The sequence below is a fragment of the Lampetra fluviatilis genome, chromosome 31, assembly GCF_964198595.1.
Source record: "Lampetra fluviatilis chromosome 31, kcLamFluv1.1, whole genome shotgun sequence".
NCBI classification, from domain to species: Eukaryota; Metazoa; Chordata; class Hyperoartia; order Petromyzontiformes; family Petromyzontidae; genus Lampetra; species Lampetra fluviatilis.
The window spans coordinates 27,147-43,866 of NC_136305.1; the positions used below are offsets into that span (position 1 = coordinate 27,147).

Here is a 16,720-nt window from a genome sequence, read left to right on the forward strand (position 1 = left end):
ATTCACCACGGTGACAGAGGAGCGACTAATACGTATGACGCGCACCGCCCCCTCACCACACGACCACCAGGCGTCTGTTTGACATAAAGAACCGACTCCGAACATTGACTATTCAAGACCACTCTTACCACTCAAACACACTCGAACCCATAAGCCATCCGTGGCTGTGAAGAAACACTCGAGACCGAGTGATGGCCATCCGTCGTTTATAAGAGTATTCGTAATTTTTATCTTTAATATTTAGTGGGCTGTACTCTTAATCGCATAAATTCCCAACAGATCCATCAATACGAATTGATTCTTGGCACCTCCTTTCGCCGAGCAACGCTCACGTGGGGAGTGGTGGCCCACCAGATCCTTATCAGGTGATCTGGTCCCCAATTAGTAAACTTGATAAGATAACGATCTTCGGAAAAGGAGAACCGTCGCAGGCCCTTACTCCGAGCCATTCTGTTGTCAGATAACCTGCCGATGTATCTGTTGAGATTGGTGCCTTTAAGAATAATAACTGTTTTGATTGTGTTTTTTTTATCGCCGTATAATCTTTCAAGTATCTTTCAGTCATAATCGCCGCACGTACTCGCATCCTCTACAGAATATTCAACTGTCCCGTGACCCAAGGTGCTAACAACGTGATAAGGGTTGCGTATGATCAATAATGAGGGCGGTACTGCGTGAACAATATTGAGTATAATCATTCATTAAAGTTAAGGTTTTTCTTAGCATAGTATTTGCATGTTTTAACGACTCTCTCTCTCACTAACAACCATCGCGTTATGCGGGATCCATGTGCCGTTGTCAAGTGAAATCAGACAATCATTGATGATACTGTATTGATGCCGTGTTGACGTTCCGGGATTGAGAGTTCGCATACTATATCATAGTTGAGGTTGAATTAGTAATAAATTGATTAATACAGAAGTGGTTGTGTGATTCCTTCCTGAAATCTATGCATAAGATCTGCTTCTGCGTTGAGATCTGAACTTGGTGACCTTAATAAACACACATACATACTCAGTAAATGTTAAAGCGATAACGGGGTGAACCGGGGACCTAAAAATATAAGCGAGAATGAGACGAACCTAGACAACGATGCCGAGTTAATCTAAGTTAATCTTGCATACTTACACCACACCTGCATAACTGCATACGATTAATTGCCTTATTCCGATCGATAACCCACCCTCGTCACCGAGGCGGGGTCTGGTTATCATAACGACTTGCATCATCATAATTACACCCACTCGCATAATTACTACAATTACCTCTCGAATTGCCATAATTAAATGTGCATAATTACATAAATTAACATATTTCCGGATAGTTACACATTTGGCCAAATTTCATTTGATTACTATTATTTTCAAAATTTTCATACCCAACATATACAACAGTAATCAGCCAGGCGATGCGTTAGTTGTGTGTTGACCGACTCTGTGTGTTGTATTGCATTACATTTCCAAATATTAAGTTTGTTTGATTAATCAATCACATGTGTGTGACTGTGTGTGTGTCTGTGTGACTGTGGGTGCACTGTGTGTGTGTGTCTGTGCACTGTGTGTGTGTCTGTGCACTGTGTGTCTGTGCACTGTGTGTCTGTGCACTGTGTGTCTGTGCACTGTGTGTCTGTGCACTGTGTGTCTGTGCACTGTGTGTGTGTGCACTGTGTGTCTGTGCACTGTGTGTCTGTGCACTGTGTGTGTGTCTGTGTCTGTGCACTGTGTGTGTGTCTGTGCACTGTGTGTGTGTCTGTGTGTCTGTGCACTGTGTGTGTGTCTGTGTGTCTGTGCACTGTGTGTCTGTGCACTGTGTCTGTGCACTGTGTGTGTGTCTGTGCACTGTGTGTCTGTGCACTGTGTGTCTGTGCACTGTGTGTGTGCACTGTGTGTGCACTGTGTGTGTGTCTGTGTGTCTGTGCACTGTGTGTGTGCACTGTGTGTCTGTGCACTGTGTGTCTGTGCACCGTGTGTGTGTGTGTGCACCGTGTGTGTGTGTGTGCACTGTGTGTGTGTCTGTGCACTGTGTGTGTGCACTGTGTGTCTGCACTGTGTGTGTGCACTGTGTGTGTCTGTGCACTGTGTGTGTGTGTCTGTGTGTCTGTGCACTGTGTCTGTGTGTGTGTCTGTGTGTGTGTGTCTGTGCACTGTGTGTGTGCACTGTGTGTCTGTGCACTGTGTGTGTGCACTGTGTGTGTGCGTGTCTGTGCACTGTGTGTCTGTGCAGTGTGTGCACTGTGTGTGTCTGTGCACTGTGTCTGTGCACTGTGTGTGTGTGTGTCTGTGCACTGTGTGTGTGCGTGTCTGTGCACTGTGTGTCTGTGCAGTGTGTGCACTGTGTGTGTCTGTGCACTGTGTGTGTCTGTGCACTGTGTGTGTGCACTGTGTGTGTGTCTGTATTCACTTAAACAATGTATTACTTGATGATTCGCTACAAGCGGCACGAAGCCTGTAGCTATCAGAACGGTTACAATTATGCTTTATTTCTCTCAATTTTGATAGGTTATCTAATTAGTCTTGGCCAGTAGTAACTAGTTTTGCATAAATAAATGTGTGATGATGATGAGGCTTTACACTGATGAGAGTACATTTCATTTTGCGGATCGTTTAAGGCGGAATCGAATCGTTGGAATCGCGGAATTGAATCGCCACTGATGAATCCGCGTGACGCCACCGCGAAGTCGCGCGGAAACGCCGCCCCATTCTCGTGAGACTTCCCCCGCGGTAACACGGGCGCGTGATTGGTTACCGCGCGTCATGTGTTTTCATTCGTCGACCAATAGGAGTTGCAGGGGGGGGGGAGAAGGTGGTGGCAAGGCGCATGCGCACCGCGGACACCGGAAGAGGAGGCGCGTAGCACGTGGCGAGGAGAGGTGAAGCAGCAGCAGTCGTAGCGCACACGTGGTCATCATGGCGCTCTACAACTTCAAGAAGATCATGGTGGTCCCTACCTCCAAGGTGTGCCAATCCGCGGGGAGATGCGCGACCGGGTTGAGTTGAATTGAGCTGTGTTGAGAGTTGGGATGACGGTCGGTGTGGAGTTGGTGCGGCCGTGGTCCATGAGGCCTTGTGCAGGCCTGTGGTAACGGAGCTGTAAAGCCTCGGGAGCGCTCGGCTGGGAGGTTAACAAGTTCTGGGATTGATAGGTGTGCTGAGAGTGGACTGGGAGGGATGTGGGTGCTGTGACGGATTAGAGGTGCTGGGATTGTTTGGCTAGCAAGGAGGGCTGGGCTATGAGGGGTAGGGGGTTGAGAGGGAGTCGGGGATGCTGTACTGAACCAAGGAGAGATGTGGTAGTATGCATATGGGGTCTTCGAATGTGTATTTAAGCTTGAACTTCTTTCGCACCGCACGTAACCAACCGTGATAATTTGAGGTACGGCGACCTTTCGCTGGGTTGAGCGTGCTAACCTCGGGAGTGTTTAGGATAGTCTGGGTGGGATTGCTGAACAATGGTAACTATATGGCAGCCAGTCGAAAACATTGTCATTTGTTTTTAGAGGGCTTGTGTGGGCGTTCAGGGCATGTATTAACACGCATTTCTTCATTACAGGACTTCATAGATATAACGCTGTCCAAGACCCAGCGCAAGACGCCCACGGTCATCCACCGCCACTACCAGATCGCCCGCATTCGCCAGTTCTACATGCGCAAGATCAAGTACACGCAGCAGAATTACCATGACAGGCTGAGCCAGATCCTCACCGACTTCCCTAAAATGGATGTAAGGCCAAGATTTTACACGACTTGTGATCCAGGCACACTCTAAATCAGGCATGTCCAAAGTCCGGCCCGCGGGCCAATCACGGCCTGCGGTCAGATTTCATATGGCCCGCAGCTTCAGTCTTATAATGTGTTATTTATGGATCGCTAGCTCTGTCAGAATAAATACATCATACAGCTCATGGAAATTTAAAGTATTCTATACAGTTTGTTCAATGTTATCTGACTGAATGAAAGGCAGAATTGCGTTTTTAGAGTTCACGTCTGCCTGAGTGGCTTATATTTGGTTACATTGTCATTTGAAAAATGAAGGTAATTGTGACAATGACTTTTTTTTATAACAGTGTGTATTCCCACGTAACTTTTGTGGTTAAAACAATGTCAAAAGGATCTATTGGCCCCCGGGCATCTTCACTTTATCAAGTGTGGCCCTCTTTGCAAAAAGTTTGGATACCCCTGCTCTAAATAGTGCATCTTGCCTTACACGCAGTGTTTGTGGCCAGATGTTTCGATGTACCCTTAAAGTAGGGCAGGCTGGCGTTATATTACACGAACCTTTCAATGCCACATTTTTTTTTTATTTGTCAACACATTTGTGAACACATTTGTGAACACATTTGTGAACACATTTGTGAACACATTTGTGAACACATTTGTTAACCTCGTGAATGCTAAGAAAAACGTTAAATTCCTATCGGCTTGAAACCAGATATGATAGTCGAATGAACAACATCCTCAGTGCAATTATTCAATATTCAGTACGAAACTAGAAACTCAATATTTGGCCTGCACACGCATTCATTTTGTTGCTTGTAAAATATACTTCCATATAATTAGCATTTTTAGAAGTCGGTAGCACCACTTGCGATTTGTACATTGCATCTGATAACATACGATGTTTTTTTCTTTCAGGATGTGCATCCATTTTATGCTGACCTCATGAACGTTTTGTACGACAAAGATCACTACAAATTGGCACTGGGACAGATCAACATTGCGAAAAACCTCATTGACAAGTAAGTTACTGTTAAGTTTAATTTAAAATAATGCTATCAATATCCCACATAGATCAATGTTCTACTAATACTGTTTTGCAATATCTCTTTTAACGTTCCTTGTCTTCCGCATTTCCTCCAATGCGCACTGTGCTCTGAATCCACGGACATGAGTTCAATTCCTGCCCATAGTTAACATCTGTGGCGAGTGATATCTGAACTCGTCATGGGACTCGCTTCTTCCCCAACTCGCACTGACCAGCATAGTGAAGCATGGTCACCTTACCGGCGTGGATTTGGGAGGCTTTCAGCAATGTATTGACACAGCACTATAAAAAGGAACCAAGTCCCGGTGGGCCCATGTTGCGAGTTGACCGTGGTTGTTGTCGTTGCCGCCCAGCGTGGCGAAGGACTACGTGCGCCTACTTAAGTACGGGGACTCGCTGTACCGATGTAAGCAACTCAAGCGAGCAGCCCTGGGCCGAATGTGCACCATCATCAAGCGACAGACTCAGAGTCTGGAGTACCTGGAGCAAGGTGGGTGGTATGCCTGTAACTGTTCAATCGTCCGCCCACTCCTAGAAATTAGTTAAATTGTTACGAATCTAAATTTTGACTTGAAACTTTGTTACGAATCTGGATTGTTATTTTATACAAATATTTTAGTCACATTTTACCCATCTTGCGTTTCTGTCGTGTTTGTATAGTTTCGTTTGCCCCCTTTCCCCGAAATGTAACCGCACATAACAGTCGTCATTCGGACACCATTTGATGCGTATAAGCATCGCAATAGATGAATCGGTGCATTATTACAGCCTATTGTCTTGAATCGGTTAACACAATTGGTGCTTTTACATACAATATATGATGCGTAAAATATTTTATTTTTCTTAATTAGTGCTGTTCCTGTTAAATATTTTATTTTTCTTAATTAGTGCTCTTGCTGCTATAATTGAACAGAAAACACAGGAGGCTCATTGTTGTGTTTGTGTTTAAAGTTCGTCAGCACTTGTCCCGTCTGCCATCCATCGACCCCAACACAAGAACTCTGCTACTGTGTGGTTACCCAAACGTTGGAAAGTCCAGCTTTATCAACAAGGTAAGTTCTTTGTGCCTTTGGAAAACCATGCTTCTACGCGCGTGTATTAACTTCCATGTTATTAAAGCAAGTGTAGGTGATAAACATATATGATCATATATGATAAATATAACATAATATTGGTCATAGTCCAAAACACTAATGTAATGTCTTAGTGAAATAATAGTAGCTGCACCAATCGTCTGTACTCTCCCAGTAACCAAGCACCATCCACCTTCAAGTACCAACTCAACCTGTTCCATCGTCCCTCCTGTTAAGGCCGGTGTACTGGGCAGCTTGAGCTTTGGCTGCACGTCCAATTCTTAAAATGTGCACGTTATAAATCGTGTTTTATTATTAGTTGTGGTATTAACGTAGAGTATCTAAAGCCTATCTTGCGTTTGGTTTTGTGGCCCTCATGCCATGCAGATCACACGCGCTGATGTGGAGGTGCAGCCCTACGCCTTCACCACCAAGTCCCTGTTTGTGGGACACATGGACTACAAGTACCTGCGCTGGCAGGTGAGTGTCAACGGTGCCTCTAGACACAATTTGTCATTCGCACTCTCAAAAGAGGTGCACCTTGTGAATTCTTTCTAGGTAGCACAGTTAAAATTTTGGCCAGGGGTTCTATTTGCCTTTTGCTCTCCACGGTGAATAACACCTTGTGAGACATCAACAGTGATTGTTCTGTGGTTTGCCTCACACCCCCGCCCCCGGTCTTATTAATGTGGAATTTCCGCCACTGTCTATAGATGATTAGAGGATAAGCACGGCCTCAGCAGAAATCACATTCACTCTGCTGGAAAACATGTCCGATCAAACTAACGTCCACCATGCTATGTGTAAAATGCATATCATTGTTTTAGACAACATCTCAAGTGGTTTTAAAGAAGGCTGTTTTTATTTTACAAGCAATTTGGTGCTGTCGTGTGACGTTCAAGGCATGGATCGAGTTTGTGGTCACAACGTGTATCCTTTTCCATCCAATAAGTCGCTTGTTTTTGTTGGCAGCCTGCAAGCGTTAAAATTAAGTACAGTATTACCTCGTTATTCACTAATTTGCTATCGGCGATTTTGGCTCTCCACGAATAGCTTATCTGGAACTCTACACGACTGCATCGAGAGAAAGTGCTGAGAGAATGATTGAGAAAGTGATGAGATAAAATATTAACTTCTTTCGCACTGAAGGTAGCCCACTGTGCTAATTGGAGGTGTGGGAGTGAGATTAAGTGATGAAATGATGAGAGAGTGCGAGATAGTGATGAGATAAAGCGATGAGAGATATCATAATTCATGTTTTTTTATTGCTTATTAATGTATTTCTCGCTAATTCATTAAATATTATCCACAAAATTTTCTATTCGAGCATCTTCGGAACGTATCCCTTGCAAATAATGAGAGAATATTGCACGGTCACAACGCTGTTGCACAGCAAGGAATGCCGATGTTGATATCTGGGGTTGATTGTGTCCCTCGTGCTCGCTCGCAATGTGCGCGGTGTAGGTGGTGGACACGCCTGGCATCCTGGACCATCCGCTGGAGGAGCGGAACACCATCGAGATGCAGGCCATCACAGCGCTGGCTCACCTGCGCGCCGCCGTGCTCTACGTGACCGACCCCTCGGAGCAGTGTGGCCACTCGCTCGAGCAGCAGCTGGAGCTCTTCAACAACATCCGCCCGCTCTTTGCTAACAAGGTCCGTCGATACCTTGCGACGGCTTGGCTCGCCATGGTTGTTCGTCACTGACATGTACATTTTGTACCGTGGGTACGGTACCGCGTATGCTTTTATAGCTTGTTTTTAAATCCATTGCTGCCTGAGGACCTCCAAATTTCTACACTCTGGTAGTTGTGGGCTGGTGAAGGTGGTCAACATATAGCACCATCTGCTGCCCTGTGTGTGCATGGCTGGTCACCCATCTGAACGCAAGCCTGTTTGGCTTCTGAGATCTGACAAGATCAGACATTCCAGGTAATTCGGTGCTACGTGGTTGTCATACCGCTATTGAACTGAGAAAAATCTGTTGGGTGAAGGTTATACAGTGCTTTAAGGCACGTATGTGCCAGTTAAGGGCATGTTGTGTTTTGCTTGTTACTCTCTTGATGCCTTGTGGCTTATTTTCCCTCATAAGATCATAATACATCAAACTCGGCCTGTACCAATTGCATTACCAATATGTCAATTGTAAGCAAATAGTTTAATGTAATGAATAAGACAGAACAAGACATCAATGATTGCGTCAATATAAATGATACAATACAAACTGGACTAAAGTAATGGATTTTTTCAACGGTTTTACTTAACTTGACTCCTATGTTTGTCGTGGTCAAATTTTGTAATCAAAATTTAGTCTAATTCCTGTTGTCTAATCAATTCTACATTTTGCACACGTACTCAGATCCGGTGAGAATGCATGCCTGTATAAAAATTGGCATCAATTAATCAATCGATTCACTACATTAAAGCAATTTACATTTTGTATGGACGCCTTATTTATATATTTGTGTAGGTAAAAAACGCCGTAGTCCATCAACTCTCGAATCGCCTGCTCCGTGTGAACGAGTTATGGAAATAATCAATTAATTAAATTAAGTGTTGATGTGGGAGCAGGCGCCGTATCATTGATGTACGTCTCGACCGTAAGTTAAACCGAGTTGTTAATAAAACCGTTTTGAAAAAAACTTTTTTAAGGAGTTTATTTGAACTTGTAACAATGAGAGAAAACATTTTTGGTTAGGTCGTGACAAATTGTCAAATCACAGTTGATAGGAAAGTGCCAATTCATCTGTCGGCTGTGTCGCGGCCCTGCGTGTAATTAACCCAGCTTGTTGTCGTCTTTTTCCACAGCCTCTCATCATCGTGTCCAACAAGTGCGATGTCGTGCGTCTGTCTGAGCTGCCGGAGGACAAGAGGGTACGAGATGTCTCTTGTATTCATCCGTTTAAAATAATGTTGCTTTAACCCGCATGTCGGTGTTTTGTTTCTCAACTACGAGCCATATGTAATACATACGCATCTTTTCTCATCAGAAAGTCTTTGAGGACTTTGAGAAGGAGAATATTCTTGTGATCGAGACGAGTACCCTAACTGAAGAAGGAGTCATTAAAGTCAAAACCGAGGTTTGTATCGTACGCGCCTATGATACGCACGGCTGGCTACAAACAGTGTGAAATAAGTTCAACGTACATACATATGTACGGACTCTTGGAATGACTAGCGTGCTTCATTATTTGTTACAGTATCACAAATAGGGGTTTAACCATGCATCAATACATCAATATATAACAATCCTTATGACTCATGATTCCATGCATCAATGTTTCTCATTTTGTGTAAGTGTGCATGCAAGTAGTATATGCAAATGAAATGTATACAAAAAACTACACAAATTACATTACAAGCGAGATGGCAAAAACAATGGGTTCTTCAATTGTGGCAATTAATAGACTCCCTGGAGAGGTAAATCTTTAAATTAATAATCGTATGCGGTTATTGCTTTGGTGTCGTCACAATGCTTGCTTTCTGCAGTGTTTTAATGTTGTACATAATATTAGTTGGAACAATCTTTCACATCCGTTTTTCTACATCATTAGAAATGTCGTGTCCTTGCATTACGCTTACTCTGGTATCATCCCGCCCATTTTGAAAACATGCTGGCGCTGTGTTACAGGCGTGCGACCAGCTGCTGACCCATCGTGTGGACGCCAAGATGAAGGGAAAGAAGGTGAACGATGTGCTCAACCGGCTGCACCTGGCCATGCCCGCCAAGCGCGACGCCAAGGTGAGCCTATGCTAGCTCACTCCCGTCAACTGAACAGGCATCCGTAGTAGTGTGTTGCTTTGAAGAATAATGCGACCTGAATTAAAACAAGTTGATTCTTCAGACGCTTACCCTGGGATGTGTCCTGTGCTGTAATACATTTGAAGCTTCGTTAATGAGAAGCAAGATTTAACAAGCTTGATCAACCGTGTGTCTAATGCACTGCTGACATAACTTTTAATGCATCATCATTCGTGACGTTAGTTGAGCGCATTGTGGCAGCTGTGCCTGACCCGGCGATCTTAAGGCCTCGGTATTAACGTAGTTTCAGTCGCACATCTAGACAGCCCAGAACACAGGTATGTATGCACAAGATAAGTGATTTCTGGTTTTGGTTGCATCTTAAAGAGTTGATCAGACGCAATAAATAAAACGCATGCCCTGATTTGAATGGATCGTGATGTTTGTGCAGGAGCGATTGCCGTTCATCCCAGAGGGGGCGCTGAAGAAACGTGAAATGGAGACCAGCGCTCCGAAGCGCAGACTGGTGGGGTCACTCATCCCTTGCGCAGTAGTGAATCCCTACAGCGAGCCATTTCTGCACTGCCCCAGTGCACTTGTAATACAGCTTCATAACGTTCAGTTCAGTATTGTGAATTCTTTTTAGTGTCAATAATGACTGTATGAAGGTGACCGGTGGCTCAAAGGTCATTGCGCCAATGCTGGCACTACTGACGTCCTGGTGGCCACTGGAAATGAAACCGGGTTCTCAAATGTAGTGATTCAGAAATGACTTGCCTTAGAATTAGCACATTAAATGTATTCTTACTGTCAATTAGGCTAATTCCAGCTCTGAGAATTACAAATAATGCTTTGACTTTCATGCGACAAGTATTACTCTCTGGAGTAAAATTGGGGAAGGGAATAATGTTTTCATAAAATGATTGCGTGAAATGTTTTGATTGTGTTGCCTCGACAGTTTTCTATCGACATTTTCAAGTATTTGAGTAGATTGCATTTTCCTGTGTTGCGTTGGTGTCAACGGCCTTAATGTGTTTGTTAGAAGTGTGCAAAAGCGCCCTGAACAGGATCTATAATTCTTCAATATCTTTGTCACTGTGGTCTCTTGAGGAGGTGAATGGAGTGTCAACGTGTCGTTCTGTTGCAGGAGCGAGACTTGGAAATGGAAATGGGTGACGACTACATCCTTGAAATGCAAAGTGAGCAATCCTGCTAATTCTTCACCCAATTGCCTGGCCATTGTAGCTGGTGATCCGCAAATTTACACAGCTCCATAACGGTTGCAACCATGAGGGGAGGAGTTGCAGAATTGTAGCAACAAGAATCGCATGCCTGTATAGTGCATGCACGAGCAACTTACAAGAGTGAACAGGCACAAATCAAATACTGTTATCGTATTAATTTTTATCACCGCCCTTCCCAGAGCTGAGTGCAGAAACAACTATCCACATATAGACTGCATTTACGCGGGAGACTTGAAGAATATTGACATGCGTGTAGATTTTCGTAAACATGCAATGTGTGTTGTGTGGTGGTGTCGCGTCATGCAGAGCACTGGGATGTAAAGGAGAGCGAGCGGTACGACATTGTCCCCGAGTTGTGGGAAGGACACAACATCGCCGACTTCGTGGACCCCGACATCTTGAAGGTGCCTTTCACAGCCTGGCCACTCGGCGGCTCCGCGGGAAATTCTTGGGAAACAACAAGTGCGGAAGTTTGGATTGTTAGGATTGCTTACCTGTTAATCCATACAGTTTACCCGTATTCTTGTACAGGGAAATTGAGTTTTCAGGTCCATACAGTGTACAGCCGTTTCAATATGGGCCACATTTTTTTCTTTGTGTTTCTCCCTTGTGATGGGGCTTTGTAGGATGAACGTTGAGATTTCTAAGGGCACGGGGTGACCAATAGTCTGATTTGATCTGTAATAAGGTAGGCACTGATAAGGGGTTGACAAGTATGGGGTTATCAGGCATGGGTTATGCAACCTACGGACCCTGGTTTTGACCGACCCACCAGTAACCATGGTCGCACGATACTCGGCAAACGCGCGGCGGGGCCGGTTGCCTTGAACGGGCTATCCCGCAGTGGGCACTGTTGTGAACACAGCGGCGTCGCAAATGTGAAGCCACATTTACGAGAGTGACGTTGCTCGAACTTGAGAATTACCGCGTAGTTGATTTCCACCATTGTGGCCCACGTGCAGAAAGGTTACATCCCTGAGCTAGAATGTCTGGGGGATATTTTGGCTAAAAGGAGCTTGTCACCGGTGGCATTTCAAGGCCCATCAAAAATAAAATTAGACTTTAAAGCCCATTGAGCTAAACGGCTCTTTTAAAAGGATGATCAAAATGAACTTGGAACGCTGTCTACAATGTATTAAATATGTACGAATTAAATAATTTGAGAACAAAAAAATGGTTGAATCTGATTTTGGTGAGCCAAATGACACAGGGAAGATTTGCTTTGATCTGGATTTGAACATAACCGTTGCTTTTTGCATCATCATGCGGCGACTCCCGTCGGCACTGCCAGAAACTGGATGAGCTGGAGCAGGAGGAGGGCCTGCGCGTGGCGGCGGGCGAGTATGAGAGCGACGACGAGAGCGAGGACGAGGAGGCGCACCACATCCGCACGCTCGCCGCACGAATCCGCGAGAAGAAGCAGCTGCGCATCATCGAGTCGCGCCTCAAGGAGTCTGGCACCCACATGCCCCGTACCGCCAAGAAGGTACCGCCGCCGGCCCACCACCTTCACACCACCGCCTCTCCCCGTCTCCCACCCCCCCAGATATTCTGCCATGTCCCCTTCTGCGGTGAAAGACTCGGCGCTGTGGGAGGGGGCCGTGTTTGTTCACGTTCAGTGCTCACCCCCGTTGCTTTTGTTTTACCAGGTCGAGAGGAAGACGCTGGAGAAAGAGATGACGGAGCTTGGATTGGACATGACTGACAAGGATGGGGTGAGCGTCACCATCACATTACCCTGCACCCTCCCGTTTGTCTTGAGCATTTTACTTGTAATACATTCATTGTTGATGCCTGTGTCGTTAATACCTTTTTTACAGCCTCTGTAATATTGTTTAGCAGAAGAACGGGTTGAATTTTTCAACTTACCTTTTTGTCAAAGTTCGATTTTTGTTACATTATTTCAATACTCCCCCAAAGGCTTTTACCAGTGCCATGGACTGGCTTTGTTCTGACGTTTAACCCTCCCCTCGGTGGCGTCCTCTCTGTAGGCCCACTACGCGACGCAGCGCTCGCGCAGCGTCACGCGCAAGCGCAAGCGTGGCGAGTCGGTGGAGTCCACTGCGCGGGCGCGCAGCCGCAGCAACTCCCGCCCCCCGCGTGACCAGTCGGGCGTGCGCGACCTGGAGGTACAGTACAACGCCCTGTTCGCCGTGGGCGGCATCGACACGTTTGCCTCGTTGCATCGAGCATCACGTAGCCGTGATCTCATCAGCTCCGGTGCATGCCAGCGAGCGGTTTCCTGGTGGCTTCTTGGGGATGACTGTGCGGCCCACACACGATTTACTGTAGGCTACAGAAAACATCTTGGTATTTGGTTTTATTAACCTGTTATTGTTGAATGAGAATTATTTACTTTGTTCAGGAAAACATCAGTCTGCAAATTTGTTTTGAAGCGGGTCTTTTATTTAAATGTTTGGAAAATTCCATTCATGACTGCTTTGCACGTGGGAGGATACTGGAGTGTCCTCAGAAAACACGCGCAAATACGAAGGGGATAACCGTCAAAGGTCCATGCAGTTGGATTCAATGATCCACCCGACCTCCTGTCTTCTCCCGGCTACTTTGTTGCCCAGTTTGGGAGTTTCACACACCCGTGTGATCTACCAACCCTTGCCTCCAAAGCCCTGGACCATGGGTGTGCCACCACCATGCTTGGTCGTGGGCTGGAGTATAAACGTTATCCTTTGCAATGCCGTGTTTGTAAGCTAGACACGACAGTATTTAAATACATTTTTAAACTGGCAATAAATATACTATGCTTTTGCATGGGTATGATTTTATTAATATTAAAATGTGAAGTGAAATATTTTAAATGAAATTATGTTTTAGTCTTCAATTAATCTTCAATTGTATACTCATTGTGCTGTCTTAAAAGCATCATGATAAGCACAACCTATTCGGAACTCGAACAGCAATGGTGTATTATCCTGTGTTGAATAATGGTTCGCAGAAGGAGATAACACAGAACTACTTCTGAGATCCCTTCAAGTGACCTCTTATCCACACTAGGGGGCAGCACTTGCCATCCGCCATGATATAGTGCAGTGTTCTTTATTGCAAGCCCCACGGGCCGCTGGTGGCCTTTAGTGAGGCCTCTGACGTGCGGCCGCCAACAATATACAAATGTTAAAGCACCCCTTGGCGAAAGTGGCCCCCCTCTAAAAATGTGTGAAGAGCGCTGATGTAGTGAATTTTTAACACAACAGTCAAACTGTTATATTTTAATCTCAGAGCTCGAATTTTGCGAAATGAAGTGCAAAACCAAATTTAATGCGATGGATGTGTTTTTTATCTCATAGTTGACCGGGTTCATAAACTCCCGTTGAGTCACAGCTGGCTGCTGAGATATGAACCCAGGTTCTTGGCCAATACCAGCTCAGTGCTCTGACCTTTGAGCCAGCCGACCACCTCTTAATTTATTTTGGAAGCAAAAGTCATGTAGTTGCTGCCATTGTGTTATGGATACCACACTGGACTTTCATTGCAGACGTCACCGGTTTGATTTCCCGACGTGGCAGATTAAAGATTTGGAATTTCTTAAATATCCCCCCCCGCCTCTGTCCATCCAGCAGGATAATTGGTACAGTTACAGTTGATCGGCAGGTCCTGTGGAGGTCAGGTCAGCATGGAAGAGTAAGCCAAATACCCTTCAGAGGAGCCTTCTCAAGCTCCCTCTATTGGAGGCTCCCTTTTGCCAGCAGTGGCCTTGAGCACAATCAATTGCAGGGCTGCCTGCCTGCACCTTTACCACCTCGCAAAATGTCTTGAGTGCTTTACCGTCTGTGTTGTTTCCGTGTAATCTGCAGATGGCCAAGAAGGCGAAGTTAATAATGAAAAAGTCTCAGAAGCCGATGGGACGCAAGGGCAGGAGAGGCGAGGGCGACCGACACATCCCCGACCTCAAGCCCAAGCACCTGTTCACCGGCAAGCGTGGCAGCGGCACCAACGACCGTCGCTAAAGCTACCACACCACCCGGCCCCCGACGGCTGGCCCTCTCACCGCCCGCATGACACCACAGTGCTCACTGCTGGATGCTGCGTGACAACTTGCTCCAGACATCTTTTGAATGTGGTGACCCATTATATACATCTCTCGATCCACCCAACGATTATTGCATGTCGCAGGATCGCGAGAGATGGCGACGCATTGGGAAGGCCAACGTCCAGCGGTGGGATTGATCGTGGCTGATGATGGCGATGATTCATCCCACACGGCACCATACACCTGGACAGCTGTAGATGGGAAGCAACTGCTTGGTGTTTGTTGTTTGTCTGGTGAATGGCATTGTTTAAACAGTTTTCTTTCCTGCCCACAGTCTCTATGCTAAAGTTGTCTTATTATAAAAGTATGCCTTCTACAGGTTCACTTCAAGTGAATTGTGTGAAGGTTCTCATTTCTTAAAATGTGGGGTATGCATCAGCTTGGTGTTCTGAATAAACACATGCAGTGTTTACTTCCGCAAGTCCTATATGGTTCGACTTGAAAGCGAAATTGTCCTTTAATATCTTATTTTGGAATGCCTCCAAATATGTAACTACAATGCAAGCCCCCCATGATACATTGACACCGTTGTGTATTTTACAGGCTGAATGTGGTAAAAATTTCTACAAGAAGTTTATCCATTAAATAATAATTTGCCACTCATGATTGGTTTTCATTTTTTTGGCATTTGCTTGAATGTTTAAAAGTGCATCAATATTGTATGTGTCATTTAATGTGATGCTTTTAGTGGCAGTATTGAGTTTGCCTTTGGCTTAAAATACTATTCATTTTTATACGAACTGATGTACAAAAAGCCTACGTGTTACACTGGTGTATAAAACATGCTATCAGTTGCAAACAATCTCCAACCCATGTAGCTCGCCCAGATATTTCCTTTTATCCCGCAAGCTCTAAATGTTAAATATCTGCTGTCATGACACAACGACGACTAAATCTTACAATGAATTCACAAACCATTAATATCAAACTTGCCCACACGTTTTAACTGATGTAACCAGCCATATAGACGCACAATTAAGGATTAGGTCACCAAGTCCTTCACTGCAAATTTCTTTAACTTGTGTTTTTCATGGTCATACGTGTTCCAACATGTATATGCATCACCCAATTCCTGCATGGATGGTGCATCACATTCGTGGTCGATGGATGCACGCAAGACATTTAAGCAAAAAATCAGATTATGCATTAAAGTTGAAGCAGATAAAGCAGACGTGATTATGATCCATCTCTGGTGCTTGTACTCAGGGCGCCGAACGAATGCGTGGGCACAATTGGAATACATCCATGCCCGTTAAGTCCAAGCCTGCCCAGCTGTTTTCTGGCCAGTAGGAGGCAGTACAGCAAAAACATTACCGGCCATATAGACCGATCTTTGCCTGCTACCACCTTGCTATGCATGGGGGTCACGTTGGCTTTTAATTATCCGCATGCAAAATGCGTGCGAGGGAACGGAGCATAAATCCAAATTATCTGAAAATGATTTACCGCTGTCGCCAAGTCGTAATCCATCCATGCACAGACGAGCATTGTGACGATTCTTGTCACCACTGGGGTCTTTTGATAGCCACTGGTCAAGGTCTGGCCCTGAAAATTCGTGGTCACTCCACTGCTAGTGGAAAGACCTCTACTCGAGGGAGCTTTGGAGGGGTGTTATTGGCCTCTTCCACGCTGACCAAGCATTTCGTGGAAGAGGTAACGCTTTATAAGAAATGAAAATGGGCGGTTTTCCTGCTGTAGTCCAGGACTGCGTTCACTGATCCATCAGGACCAAACATTTCCTGGATAAAGTAGGTATCGCCCCTCCTGTAGCCCAGGAATGCTGATGTGATGGGTAGCACAAATCTTAAACTCCCCGTGGGCGTTGAGCCATACCCTGGTTCGCCATGAGCAGGCA

The 16,720-nt window shown here is 45.3% G+C and overlaps 1 protein-coding gene across 1 annotated transcript; it reads left to right on the top strand.

Annotated features, from left to right (window-relative positions):
* The first annotated feature begins 2,815 nt into the window (after positions 1 to 2,815).
* On the top strand, positions 2,816 to 15,464 carry GTPBP4 (GTP binding protein 4). The gene is made up of 17 exons (XM_078870759.1): positions 2,816 to 2,954; positions 3,550 to 3,720; positions 4,632 to 4,735; positions 5,115 to 5,251; positions 5,713 to 5,813; positions 6,222 to 6,314; positions 7,299 to 7,490; positions 8,643 to 8,708; positions 8,825 to 8,914; positions 9,466 to 9,576; positions 10,028 to 10,102; positions 10,724 to 10,775; positions 11,127 to 11,224; positions 12,112 to 12,306; positions 12,470 to 12,535; positions 12,812 to 12,949; positions 14,630 to 15,464. The coding sequence occupies exons 1-17, from the start codon at positions 2,907 to 2,909 to the stop codon at positions 14,780 to 14,782; spliced, it is 1,890 nt and encodes a 629-aa protein (XP_078726885.1). The 5' UTR covers positions 2,816 to 2,906; the 3' UTR covers positions 14,783 to 15,464.
* The last annotated feature ends 1,256 nt before the right edge of the window (positions 15,465 to 16,720 follow it).